The sequence below is a fragment of the Brachycentrus maculatus genome, unplaced genomic scaffold (assembly GCF_059751285.1).
Source record: "Brachycentrus maculatus isolate JH-2025_06_01 unplaced genomic scaffold, ASM5975128v1 h1tg000034l, whole genome shotgun sequence".
NCBI classification, from domain to species: domain Eukaryota; kingdom Metazoa; phylum Arthropoda; class Insecta; order Trichoptera; family Brachycentridae; genus Brachycentrus; species Brachycentrus maculatus.
The window spans coordinates 93,851-108,769 of record NW_028280788.1 but is presented as its reverse complement, the minus strand read 5'-3'; the positions used below and the strand labels follow the sequence as shown (position 1 = coordinate 108,769).

Below are 14,919 nucleotides of genomic sequence, written 5' to 3'. Positions count from 1 at the left end.
CAATATCTGTACCCGACGGATTCTCCAGTTCTTTGGACACGTTGCGCGTGCCAACGAGGATAACCTGGAACGACTAGTTGTGATCGGTAGCCTGGAGGGAAAGAGAGGAAGAGGAAGATCTCCTACACGATGGACCGATCAAATTAAGGCAGCAGCAGGCACCTCAGTAGTTGGAGCGGGAAGAGGAAGATCTCCCACACGATGGACCGATCAAATTAAGGCAGCAGCAGGCACCTCAGTGGTTGGAGCGGGAAGAGGAAGATCTCCCACACGATGGACCGATCAAATTAAGGCAGCAGCAGGCACCTCAGTGGTTGGAGCGCTATGTGCAGCGCAGGGATAACTGGAGAAGAGTCATTGCTTCTGCAAGGGTCACAACCCTCAGCAATGAGGAATAAGACGGAGAAGAGAGTCTCTATATATTATGTCTTCATCATTCTAAGAGATGTCTCTGCATGCCATGCTTTAGTACAGAGGTGTCAAACTCATAAGGCACCAAGGGCCGCATAAGATATTTTGGGTACGCCGGCGGGCCACATAAAAAAACTCAAAAATCTCATTTTCATTTTTATCTAACTTTAAGTGAATAATCTAATATCAAAGACAGTCACATGAGGTACAGTAAATCTAACTTAATGATTTTGTAAAACAATATCATGTGTTCCCGTACAAAAAAAAAATTTAAATGAAGAATTAAAATAAATGAAAAATGTATCTGCGGGTATCCGCGAGCCGCAAAAAAAATACTTGCAGGCTGCATGCGGACCGCAGGCCGTGAGTTTGACATGCCTGCATGCCTGTCATGATTATATTAAGAGATTTCATTGCAAGTTGTCTTTTAGTGTGTCATAAACTACCACAAGATGTCTCTGCATATTGTATCGTAGTATGTCATAATTATCCCAAGAGATGTCTCTGCATGTCGTGTCTTAGTGTCATAATATTCCACAAGATGTCTCTGCGTATCTTATCTTAATATGTCACAATATCCCAAGAGATGTCTCTGCATATGGTGTAGGATTGTGCTTCCAGTGACTTTTAAGTTTACAATAGTCACAGCTACACCAAATCTTTTGCTAATTTTTAAACAAAATGTTTCACTTAAATCTACAAGCTTAAATCTAAATTAAAAATTAATCAATGAACCTTGGAATGTCGCATATTCCCGATAAAACCACCTTTTGCCTGAGCTTCAAACAGCCAACAGAGGTGACAAAGAATTTGGAGCTATATATGCCAGTTTGGTTGGGTCTAAATAAAACTTTGTATTTCATGAAGTACAGGGGAGGCAGAGTCAGTTGGGTCGGAAGGGTATCTGTCATAAATAAAAACACAAAAAATCAGCAATGCCTTAAACACAAAAAATAGTAAAAAAACAACATTGAACTAACTAACAAACTAACCATCATGCCGCTTCACCGCAAGGGTAGACAGAGAGGATAGAACGCCACGCTAATCTGGTTTTGCACGCAATCTTCGCATCTTCCACATTCATACATTTCATACATACACGCCGATTATTCCGACTCCTGATCTGACCACTTTCAAGTACTTGAAATACTCAATCATGCTAAGTTTTCCTCGATCTTCATCTGCTTCTATTGCCAACCACATTCGCCTCGTAAATTTGTTCAACTATCCTTTCTTCACTCATTCGAGTCACATACCCAAACCATCTCAAAATGCCTTTCGTAATTTTATCGATAATGCTTATCTCAGCCTTGCATTCTTTCCTTATTTCACCATTCGAACATCTATCATTCATCGTTTTATCGCATATTCGTCTGAGGGATCGCATTTCCACTGCATGCAGATGCTTTCATCCTGCTTTTGCCAACTCCATGCTTCGCTTCCATACATTATTTTATCAATAATGCTTATCAGCTTTGCATGGCTTGACAGGCGCCGTGGCGTGGTTGGGTAGACTGCGAAACTGGCGTCGCGGGTACGATTCCCGCCAATTGCAAAATAAATTCAAGAAAGATTTATTTTCAATTGGTTTGGGTATTTGTGATGTATTTTTCACATTTACATTCCCTATCCTTATCATCCTACCTACAGACAAGCCTCTCATAGAGGCTTTGCAGGTTATTCCAAAGGAAGAAGATTCATTTTTTGTGTTGTGTGCTATTGCGAAAAAAACAAACCTGTTGTTTGTTCAGGAGATAATAGGTCGATTTCTGCCACTTTGTGACTTTCCTCTTGGCATGAGCACTTTGCATTAATCAGGAAGTCTTGGATATTTGCGCAATTCGACTTGTCGGAGGGCATCTTTTCATTGCAAAAACACATCGGAATCTAGTGAGAAATACAAGTTTATGTATTAATTTTTAAATCACAGATGGATTGTTTGAGTCTACTAAGTTGTATTTTATTAACAAAAACACATAAAAAATTAATATTGTGACAATTGTTTCGCCTAGTTATGGCATTTAAAATGAATGTCAAAGACATTAGTTTGAAAATGCCATAACTAGGTAAAACAATTGTCACAATATTAATTTTTAATGTGTTCTTGTTAATAAAATACAACTTAGTAGACTCAAAAAATCTGTGTTTGATGTAAAAATTAATACATAAATTAAAATACAATTCTACAAATGAAACGCCAAATCAATAAAAAAGAAAAAAGTAATACAAGCCTTGCGAAATATACATTTGGAACATTCTTCTAAGCCTAATAGGGTACTGCATTGTATTAATGTCACATTATCGATTTTAAATTACATGAAGACAGGGTGATCAGTCCTGCGCTTCAGGTAATAGTTCAGGGTAATATTAAATAAATATTAGAGTGAAAAACCACGTATATGAGACAATTGTCAGGCCATGAGCCCTGGAATACTCAGATCTCCATCTAATTTTGTATAGAAAATAATAATTTATTTTCTAAATGTCCTAACTCATATAAATTTCTGTTATCGTAATAAAAAAGTAACGAATCATATTGATAATCAGTAATAAAACATGTGAAAAATGAGCCGTGTGGTATAAATGTCAAAACAGATTCAAAATGCACTAATTGGATTTAAAAAATCCAATACTACTAGCAAGAGTTTTTTGTTTTTCATAAAATTTTTTACTTAGTAAATACCAGTTGTATTGTGGTATTTACTAAGCAAGAAATAAAAAAAACAAAATAGTTAAAAATGGATAGGTTTCACCACAAAGTGACTGCCGAATCAATGAATGAAAAAGAGCTATTTGCTTTAAAAAATTGGTCACATTCTACTTATCCGTACCAACCCTAACAAATAAATACAGGAGAAAGGATTGACTTATTCTCTTTATTTTAAAATGCATTATGTTTTAAAAACATTAACAGAAGGATTAGTGTCCAAATTGTTGCTTACCGGGAAATCGTCAAAGGTGCAGAGACGGAAAGGCGGAAAGTCATCAACAAACTGGTAGTCCTCGTGAAGCAATGAGTAGACGGTATATTTCAGCGGCTTCTTCAGGATACTGTGGTCAAAGAGTCTAGCCTTGCGGTTAATATTGGATATATTATGGACTATCATATCCGTTAGGAAGTTATTTGCCGAGTTTATAATCCAAGATGTCAGTCCCAACTCGAAAATGGATAAATTGGAGTCAACCACACTCTGAAAATTGGGTGAATATGGATGGTTTATAAGAGTAATAGCTTAGAAAAGAAAAAGATACTTCAGTTCAACTCTGTATGCAGGATAAGCGACTGGGTAGCATGTCCATCCCATATTTCATTATTTACTAGGTCCACCCGGCAACACGTTGCTTGGTTAACCATTTGACTGATGAGTTTTATTGGAGATTTTATTTGGAAAAAAGGTAGTTTTTTTTATTTGATATATGTGGTATTAAGATATGAATAAGTCCATTCATCAGAAGTTGCATTTAGATGGCTTGACTCTCGCCAATGTCTGTACATGACGGATTCTTCAGTTCTTTGGATACGTTGCGCGTGGTAATGAGGATAGCCTGGAATAACTGGTTGTGATTGATAGCCTGGAGGGGAAGAGAGGGAGAGGAAGATCCCTCAAACAATGGCCCGATCAAGTTAAGACAGCAGCAGGCAGCTCGGTGGATGGAGGGCTACGTGCAGCGTAGTCAACGGATAACTGAAGAATAGTCATTGCTTTGACAAGGGTCACAACCCTCAGTAATGAAGAATAAGAGGGGAAAGAGAAGATATGTTCAAAACATAGGAAATAATACCGGCATTAGGCAACAGAGTCCACTACAGTCCATACGCATAGAGTCACCCTGTAAGAATAAAGTCGACTACGTCATAAAATAATACGGAAAAATCGGTCTGAGATATTTCTTCACCGGGGTCTGCTAAGGGCCATTTGCTAAATTAACCCTTCCCTTACGATGCTAAAAACTCTCGCGCGTTCCGGTGATATGTATTTTGCACACCATATGAAAATGTCGTTTAAAAACGAGAAAAATGTGAATATTCCTAAATGTTGCTTTTATTGACCGTAGTTGAAGTTGAAATGTAACAATTTTGTAATGTTAGCTCTGGTATTATCTGAAAACGAGAAAACAAAATACATCGCAAATAACCGCAACCGTTGGCGTAGCAATACGACCGTTGCGAAAGACGATCTGCGTGGTACTGGCGTGGTAAACACGTTGCGACATGCGTGTATACTTACAGAGCACGCCACACGCGCGCACATAGAAACGTTTGTGTAGTGGTGATTTTGCTCACAAATTATTTATTTCCGTCGCTGAAAATGAATAACATTATATTATAATACTTTCATGTAATACACAATTATATTACATTACGGAGGAACACTAAAATTCTAGGCCTGCATCTATTACATTTGTTATCGATATTCTCATTTGAAAAGTCCAGTTGCAGCAAATACATCACTGGGAGGGGAAGGTTAAAAAAAGGACATTAAAATCCACTGACCACATCGCCTCTTACAGATGTTCTGCTCTTTTTACTCGTGCCAGGTTTCGCCTTGGGCTTTGGCTTGGCCGTCCCCACGACGGGCAGCACCAAACTGTTGTTTCTATAGTCCCAATTGTCGGCGGTGAACATCAGCTTCTCCAAGTCTCTGTCGTACGCGTAGAACTTTATCTTGGCATCCATCAAAATGACTGAGCGACTGGTTTCGAGAGATTCTGAAAATAGCCAACAATACAACACCATATCTTAATGTCAAATACTCAAGTATAAAATAACAGCATGTCAAACCTTCGTTATCAGTTGATGATAAATTCTCCATTGGGTTCCTGGAAAAATATTTATTATGTAGTTATATTAATAGATTTAATAAAATACAATAAATCTGGGTAAAATTCAACGACAATAATAAATATTGATAAGGCGCAGGACGCAGTCAATCTTGGTCACAACTGTCATCAAGAAAAGGCGATTCAGTTGGCTTGGCCATGTACTCCGCATGCCTCCTGAGAGCCGCCATCAAGCTTGCCTCTTTTGCAAGGCATCAGGTTCCCGACCACTGCTGACAATTCGTCGGCAGTTCTCGTCAAAGCTTCAAGACGCGGATCTGACTTGGGAGGATGCAAGGGAGCTGGCAGCCGACAGAAAAGCCTGGAAACAGTTTGTGGACTCCAAATGCTCCACCTATGGAGCGGATATGATTAATATAATATTCCCCATCTCCTAATGTTTATTATACATTGTCCAAGGTAAGGATAGAACATACAAAATATGGAAACTATCGTAAAAATCCCCGAAACAAGCATGACGTTGAAAAACTGTAAAATACGTTATTTATTGTAATAAAGTAGGTCCTTACAGACATAACAAAGCTTGCAGTTTGCAATAAACAATTTAAACCCATATGCGTGAAACCTTTTTTTTTTATTGTCGGTGACAACACCAATTTAGTACTTAGAGTCATAAATTCGATTCCGGCGGCAACGGTCTGATTGCCCGGTTGGATTTTATTACTTAAGGTCAAAAATGTTTTAAAACATTCAATTCATTAATGTATGGAGAAAACCAAAAACCAAAATTTCAACTAATGTTTCCTCACTATATCCGAGATATTGCTATAACCGTGCTCGTAATAACCAAGTTCGACTGTAATTCATTTTTGGTTGTATAACTTCTTCATCATCAAGTAAATTCACCGTTCATTCCTCGCTTGTTCCTTCCACATATCCAAACCATATCAACACACCTTTCATAATTTTATCAATAATGCTTGTTTCCGCATTCTTTCCATATTTCACCAGTTGAACATCCATTATACATTCTCTTGAAAACTAAATTAAGTATTCATAAGATACCTTTCAGGAATCGTGTCTACGAAATCGCTATAAGAGTTGTGAAACACAATAAGCTGCACATTCTTTGTAATAGGTAGGGATTTAAGTATGCACATGAACGCAATACTCGGTGTGTCCAGAAACTTGCTGTTGAGGTCGTCCATTATGAAACCCAAAGGGTATTTTGAAAACACACTTTGAAGCACTTCAATCAGTAGTGCCTGAAAAATAAGAGGAAAAAAACCCATGCAAACTTTGAAAAATGTATTGTAATATAACAACATTGATGTCAAGGAGTGGGGAATGATGTCAGCCAATGGATAACCGCCATGTTGCCTGAAGCACGTGTACTAGAAAATAGCCGCTGGCAACCCGCACTTCTTACCTGAATCGATACCAATGTAGATCATACATAAAATCGTATCGCGCTTATATTGGGAATAAACCTTGTGATACAAACTATTGAGTATATTTAGTGACAAACACGACGGCTGTTACAATATAAAATAAATTGTTTGGGTATTATTAGACATATAAGTAGAGTAACAATGTAATAATCACCAATGACAGAAAAATAATGGGAAAAAAACACATGAAAACATTTCAAAAAAATAGTTATTAGGAAATTAATATACAAACGAGGTATGTTTCAAAAAGTATCCGACCATAATTTTTATTGGCAAAACAAATAACGCTTTGAGAGCGGAGCTTAGATGACCATTTGTAGGTGTTCATACCTAGTGCTCATGCAAAAAAAAATCACGACCATAGCGTCACTCGGCCGCTGCCACGCCGTTGAAGAGTGAGCACGTGTACGCTATTGTCGTCGGATTTTTAAAAATGACAGAAAAAGTTGAACAACGTTACTGCATCAAATTTTGTTTAAAGCTTGGACATTCTCAAGTGGAAACTATCTGTAAAATATCAAAAAAGTGTTTGAGACGAAGCAAAAGGCATCACACAGATGAGTGGTATAACCGCTTCAAAGATGGCCGCTCATCAGTGGAAAGTGAAACACTATATTGTAGGCCCTCAACATCCAAAAATGATGTTGTCATTGATCAAGTAAGGACCCAGGTCATGGGAGATCGCCGAACAACGATCAGAGAACTTGCTGATGAAGTGAGCGTTAGTGTTGAATTCATTCATTTCATTTTAACTGAAGATTTAGCTACAACATTTTGAGTGTTTCCAAATATTTGTTCACAAAATCTGGATTATCTCCAATTACAGGAGTTATTTTCGTATTATTTTTTGACATCTCATCAAAGATGAAGAAGAATATGGAAGTCTGGGCATTCATAGGGCTGACGACCATCATAGGCTGGTTTAAGTGATCACTGTACACACGTGTAACATTCACCAATTCTACCCATTATTGACAACCATACTACTCAAATTCTTGGAAGTTCTATATATGTATGAACCAATTTTGGAGCATCGTTCATGAATCACTAGACCTTCACTAGAGTTGAGATGAAAAGAAGTTTTTTATAGGGCAGAAACTCTTTTATTAGTGTGTGAGGTCCGAATCCTGGATTATAATCACACACATGAGAAACGCCAGAAAATATCATTTTTATTTTTATCATTTTAGCTTATAATTTGACCAAATAATTTATTTACAACATTTTGAGTGTGTCAATATACTTGTTCACAAATCTGGATAATCTCCGATTATAGGAGTTATATGTATTTCACATTATTTTTGACATCTCATAAAATATTCATCTTTGATGAGATATGTCAAAAAATACATAATATGGAAAATCCTCCTTTAATTGGAGATGATCCATATTTGTGAACAAGTATTTGGACACACTCAAAATGTTGTAAATATCTGAATACACTTGATAGAATGGTTGTATATGGATCCCAGGACAGCAGAGACTAAGTATATCACAATGCAAGCCCAACTTACTTCAGGTATGCTGAGGAGCAGATTGAGTGACTTGGCCGACATGTTGGATCGGTCAGTGTTGATCTCCGAGACGGCGGTCTTGGTGGATTTTGCGGGTTTACTGGCAGACTTCTTGCTCTGCTTCATGTAGTCAGTATTTGTCTCCCAGGCCGTTAGTAATATATTCACTTCATACTCCAATATGTCCAGCTCGTCCCAGCAAGTCATGTTAGCTGAAAGTTTACAGGTGGAGACTGACCGGAGCGTTTCGTCGTAACGTAACATGTTACGATGCGAGCGTTCAGACAGTCAGTATCTCCATCCATAGTTTCGGATGCTCGGTGATGCTCGCCGCAAGCAATTTTATGACGTTATGTTACGACGAAATACTCCGGTCAGTCTCCACCTTACAATGTAATAATGAACATGGTATTTTTAGTGATAATTAGCTATACTTGACGACGTGTTGCTGTGCCTCAGTCTGGTTTAATAAAAAAAGTTTAACAGCTGTCAAGAAGCGCGTTGTCCGCCATGAGAAATGTTAGATTTTGCGTGTGTTGCTGTTACATTTAACACATGGCGCTGCCGTTGTAGTAAAAAACACAGGTTTATAAAAACATGTGTGTATTTAAATGCAACGTTGTGTCGAAATTTCAAAGATAACAGTGAATAACTTTAGGAGATTTGAGATTTTGAACAAATGAACATTTACATTTTTATTCAGATAGATAAGCAAAGATGAATAATTACGTTCTGGTTCCTTAGGCGCATTACTCTTCATGGCCTTTTGGATAATCTCTGAATAGGCTTGGGAAATAGAAGCTCTGATGTTGATAGAAGAGAGCGTATCGCAGTTGGCTATAGAGCTCATTAAAAGACGGTCTAAATTCAACATTGGCAAGTTTGTTTTTTCTCTTATTTTGCGTATCATGTTAAAACCATCTAAAAAAAATACTTATTTTACATATAGACAATTTTTCGAATGTGTCAAAATGTTCACAAATTCTGGGTTTGTCTCCGCTTAGGAATTATTTATTGGAAGATCTTGTATTTATATGTCACCTGTGAAGAACAATATGGAGGTCTGGGTATTTACAGGGCTTACAACCTGTCGTAGGCTGATTTAAGTGATCACTTTGTAGGCGTGTAGCTACAAGCTACTGCTACTGCCAAGTTGGCAACACTGAAAATACGAATTCGCCACGGAGATTCCCGAACGAATTCAACAAAAGCGACCAACCGAAGAGAGGAGGCCAAGATTCGCCTGCATCGTTTGGTTCTAAAGGACGTGTAACTAACTTCCCATTTTAATTCAAAGTTTCATTAATCAATTGGATTAGATTATAATAGTTCATATCAATAGTAACTAAAGTGTAAGAACTTATATCAATAAACGATCTGTAAGTAAGAATTCTTTAACCGGATCCACGCGGCTCGCATAACCGTATGTGTTTTAACAAAACATGCCCCATTCGCGGCTGACAAAAGCGTTTGTGTTTTTACATTGCTCCAAGTTTCGAACCTCAGTTCAACTTAGATGGATTTTATCATGGTGTGGAACTTTGGATAAAATAATACGTCAATCTTTGGCTTTATGACATCTGTTGAAATATCTGACTAATAAATTGTAACATCACAAGGATAAATAAAAGAACAGATCCCTAATTTTTCTTGCGGTCGGTAATTAGTCCGCGCCATAATCATGCCCTATATCTGTCTCACTCTCGACGCTACGCATCGCCAGTGGGTAAGAGTGACACATGATGCGTGCTTTGATTTATTTATGTTACGGTCAAATTTTTTTATATTACGATATATTTCAAGAATAATGTGACACACGTGTATTATAGAGTACCAAAAAGGCACAATGAATCCCATTGAACGTTTTTGTTTAGGAAAATAAATCGTTTCTTAACTAAATACATGATAAAAGTAATAATTTAAAAAACGGCGAAATACCGCCACGCACGGGCGTCTCTTAGGAACAAAGTTAACGCGGTTAAAAGGTTAAATATCCTTTTCTGGCTTCCCGTTTTAATAACACACACACACGAGGTGACCAAATTGGTTGACCCCGACGTTCCCGATTGACTAAAACTTTATTCATAAGTGACATTCATCATTGCACCCATAATTGACAGCCACACAACTCAAATCACAAGTAATATTTATACTTTAATTGAAAATACCTTGCATTATTAGATTCTTCTTTTACATATATTTCATAAAGGTCTCTACTAATAAAAAGCATGTGCAAGATATTTCCAATTGAAGCATAATTAACTTCTGAAATTTGAGCAGTGTGGTTTTCAATCATGGGTAGAATGGTATATATTTTACATGTGCATAAAATGATGAATTTGAAGGCAATCTAGCTACACCGTCGAGTGGACAGCGCTGACAGGACGAGTAACGACGAAGGAGAACGGAGATTGCCGAGCGGAACCAACGCTGGAATGGCGAGCGCTCAAACGCGGAGAGAGCCACTTACAGCGTTGATATCATCGGACGTTTTTATTTAGATTTTTATTTTGCTTCTTTAATTCATAAAGATATAGTATCAAGTATTTTGTAATTATTCTGATTTCAGTGTACGCACTTATATAAATAAAACCACTAACTGTGAGTAAAAATATTGTTTAAATTTTATTCTGGCATCCCCTCATAATACTAAAAAAAATGTGATCACTAAACACGGCAACATATGCCCAAAAACTCAAAAATAGCAACTCGCTATAAATTAAACCAGCCTATAAGAAGTTATAAGCCGTGTAAATAATAAAAAATTTGTATTCTTCTTCATCTATGTTGAGATATAAATAAAAAAAAGTTGACTTACATATAGAATGAAAAACAAAGGTCCGAGATTGAAACCCTGTGGTAGTCCACTGATTATTCCTCTAAAACCGTTTGATGGCCTTCAGATTCAAAAGCCAAAACCAACCAGTAAGGCAGTTTCATATGAGGTTTGAAATTACAATATTTTGGATGGGTGATTTAAAGCATTTTGGAAAAGGTTTACCAGTAAACGGAGCTCCAAAGAAAATAAGATAAATTGGAAGCTGTTCGGGAGGCATCACTTGCATAGATTCACAAAATTCCCAAACTGTTGAATCAATGGGGTCCGTATATGTGACATCCGATGTTGGAAACTCTAAATAAATAAAAAAATAATGGCTTAAAAACTTGATCGAAAAATTGTGGGGTAATGTATATGTGTCGCCTACTTTCAAAGTCCGCCAGATCCAATTCTATAAGATTTAAAAATAAATACTCTTATCAGAATGCCAATTGTGGGTTTTATTGTTTAAAATATTTAAATACTTGAAAACCCTGCTAAAAAGTACTTAAAAACAGTGTTGTATTTCAAATTCCGCTTTATTCATGGAACTTGCTTTCTGATCCATATCGGCCAATCAGAGAGCAGGGATACGTAAAAAATTAAGATGACATCATTATCGGTTTGTCTCTCGTGTTTTTTTTTAATACTGAAAATAATCTAAAAAAATGGGAAAATTCTCTATTTCATAATATTTTATCTAAAGATAGACAAATCTTTTGAATATAAATGTTACCCGGAGAATTTAGCATTTTTTGTAAAATTGACTTAAATGGATCTGGCGGATTTTGAAAGTAGGCGTCACATATAATAACTCACCGAGATTTTTGTCTACCGGTTTCAAAACGTACCCGTTTCTTCGTCAGACAATCACTACATCAGCATACTAACAATACTACACATCCCTATCATACCACTATTGACACACTTACAACTACACAAAATATTAATTACATGCACTTTGGTAGACCAAAGGACCAACATGCACTAAGAATCGCAGAATCGCAGTGCAAATTGCACTAAAAAGCGAGGCCTAACGTGCACTAAGGATGTTTATCTAATGAACTAAAGGTTTAAAAAAATTTTTTTTTAATTAATAGCCATAAATTAAAAGTAAAATATTTAAAATTACATGTTTTGGCCATTGCAGGATATAAAACAGAACAGAAAAAAGATTTATTGATTGAAATGGCGAGTGTTTCAGCCTAGAATTTTCACTCATGAATTACATGAAATTATAGTAACATAAAGAGTAAATCCACTCACGAGTAGGCAAAGGCTATAAAACATAAAAAGTTGAAGACTGAGTAGGGTCACGATAAGCGGTATTGCATAAGCCGTAGCTAGATTTCAGAAGAGTCACTTGGACGTTAGGTAATTTAAAAAAAATATTTATTGATTGATTGATAGTCACTTTATATAAATATCAATTAATGGCAGTAATTAAGTAAAATTTAAATAAAATATAATAGAAAAACTAAAATTTCATTTATTACCTTGAGTTTTTCCATTAATTTCGGAACTTTTCATATAGTAGTAACTTGGTTTAATTTGCTCACAACTAGGAAGCCTATAAAGAAACAAAAAAAAAATGTTTTGTACTACTGAAATGACTATTTATTTCATATTACACTCAGACCTCACTTTGCGTTGTAGGTACGTTCCAAAATATAACTAACTAACTAACTAACCATCACGCCGCCGTAGGCAGAGAGAATAGAGCGCCACACCACTCTGTCCTTGCAAACATTCTTCGCCTCTTCCACGTTCATGCATCTCCTCATACATACCCGCCGATTGTTACGACTCCTAACCTGACCACTTTCAAGTATTTGGCATACCTGATCGTGCCATGTTTTTCTCGGTCTTCCTCTACTTCTTTTCCCGCTAACATTCGCCTCATAAATTTGTTTTACTGTTCTTTCCTCACTCATTCGTTCTACATGTCCAAACCATCTCAACACACCTTTCTTAATTTTATCGATAATGCTTATCTCAGCTTTGCATTCCTTCCTTATTTCACTATTCGCACATCTATCATACATCGTTTTGTTACACATTCTTCTGAGAGATCGCATTTCGACTGCATTCAGTCTACTTTCATCCTTCTTTTGCCAACTCCATGTTTCACTTCCATACATTAGAGTTGGAACCAGGACTCCGTTGTGCACTGCCAGTTTAGCTTCCGCTGATAGGTTTTTATTTGCTATAACTGATTTCAGTGCACCATTCACTTTGTTCCCAGCATTCACTCTCCTTTCTATGTCTTTATCAATCTTTCCATTCCTAGAAAACATACTACCCAAATACACGAAATCATCTACCTGTTCCTAGGTATGTCGTATATAACGTTCCAAAATATCGTGAAGCAAATTGAAACAACGCAAAGTAAATTGCTATTTTCCATTGGAAATCATATAAACATCAAAGATAGGTTACCGTATTTTTCATTCAGACCTTAAATGTTAAAAAAGAAGAATATTTTCATAAAAACACAAAAGTAAAACTTTATTAATTCATTTAAAAACATAAAAAAAGACTAGAAATGCTATCAAAGATTAAAAATATATCCAAAAAATTAAATAAATTATAAAATTTCAAAATGATTCGAGATTTGTCCGCCTCCGTAATGGTCAGCACGCTCGGCTACCGTTCTGGAGGTCCCGGGTTCGATTCCCAGGGGGGTCAAATAAATATAAGTCATTTTTTCACCCTAATATTTATTCCATATTACTCTGGACTGGTTCCAGAAGCGGAGGGCTGATCACCTTTCCTTCATATGTTAACGATCAAGATAACACTGCGTTTGTATGATGCAGTGCCCTATGCACCATTGGGGTACGGATAAGGGTTTGAATGAAAAAAATGATTCTCTGAATAATAGTAAAAAAACAACGCAATTCGAAAAAACAACAATGCACAGCGAAAAGCTATGCATTGTTGTTTTTTCGAATTGAGTCATTGAGTCTTATTCAGTAACGACGCAACTTGAAAAAACGCAAAGTGAAACGACACAAAGCGGGGTCTGTGTGTACTATAATACTATTTTCAAAGGTAATTTTCCTCACGTCACGGAGTTCTTCAACTGAATTTTGACAGGAAATGTATTGGGATTGTATATAGCGAACAGCAGCTCTTGGGTTATGGAGTGCGGAAGCATTGGAGGGAATTTGACATCATATCCGATGACGTCAAATGTAGGGTAAAGGCCGGAACCAATGATGGGCACTGTTAGAGGGGTCTGATTATCTTCAATTATCACAATAAGGTTGGCACTAAAATTACCCTGGAAGAAAAAATTTTTTATGACTATATGTAGTGAAAAATCAGTATCACGTAATATCTCAACAAAAATGAAGAAGAATATTTAGGTTAAGCTATTTACAGGGTTTGTGACTTGTCAATGGCTGGTTCAATACATGTTTAATATTCACGTGTCATTCAATTCAATTCAATTTCAATTTATTTATTTTAATTAATATATACATTACAAACTATAAAAAATTTAAATTGTATACATTAAAATAAAATATATGCAAGAACTATTGCTAAAGGTGTAGAAGAATCCCGCTTTGGAAAACTCCTTCAGACACATGGAACAGATCAATATCCAATGAGATATTGTTCAACATAGCGGTAGCACTTCCTACAGGCATAACCATCGGCAGGTTGGTCCTGTGTATAGGAATGTGAAACAATCTATGCCGACGCTGTCTTAGGTAACTATCGGGAACATACAGACCAATGTTCCGGATAATTTCAGGATTGTCATTTGTCATTGAATATGACTAGATCACCAGCCTATGATAGGTCATAAGCCTTATAAATACCCAGACTTCCATATTCTTCATCATCTGTGTTGATATATTAATATACATAATTCCTAAGCGGGGACACCTCTTTTGTCCTCTCAAGAGAACAAAAAAGATGTCGGAAGATCCCA

The 14,919-nt window shown here is 36.5% G+C and overlaps 1 protein-coding gene across 2 annotated transcripts in view; it reads right to left on the bottom strand.

The window, feature by feature from the left end:
• LOC148312720 (axonemal central pair apparatus protein HYDIN-like) overlaps positions 1–14,919 on the bottom strand; it is an 84,917-nt gene that overhangs the window by 27,213 nt on the left and 42,785 nt on the right. For both annotated transcript variants that reach the window (XM_088274345.1, XM_088274353.1), the window contains 11 exons: positions 14,045–14,262; positions 12,473–12,546; positions 11,160–11,291; positions 8,888–9,079; positions 8,159–8,370; positions 6,259–6,458; positions 5,195–5,232; positions 4,907–5,121; positions 3,354–3,602; positions 2,148–2,298; positions 1,147–1,315 (listed from right to left, as the gene is read on the bottom strand). In XM_088274345.1, the coding sequence (XP_088130471.1) occupies positions 1,147–1,315; positions 2,148–2,298; positions 3,354–3,602; positions 4,907–5,121; positions 5,195–5,232; positions 6,259–6,458; positions 8,159–8,370; positions 8,888–9,079; positions 11,160–11,291; positions 12,473–12,546; positions 14,045–14,262 (1,850 nt within the window). The remainder of the gene's footprint in view (positions 1–1,146; positions 1,316–2,147; positions 2,299–3,353; positions 3,603–4,906; positions 5,122–5,194; positions 5,233–6,258; positions 6,459–8,158; positions 8,371–8,887; positions 9,080–11,159; positions 11,292–12,472; positions 12,547–14,044; positions 14,263–14,919) is intronic.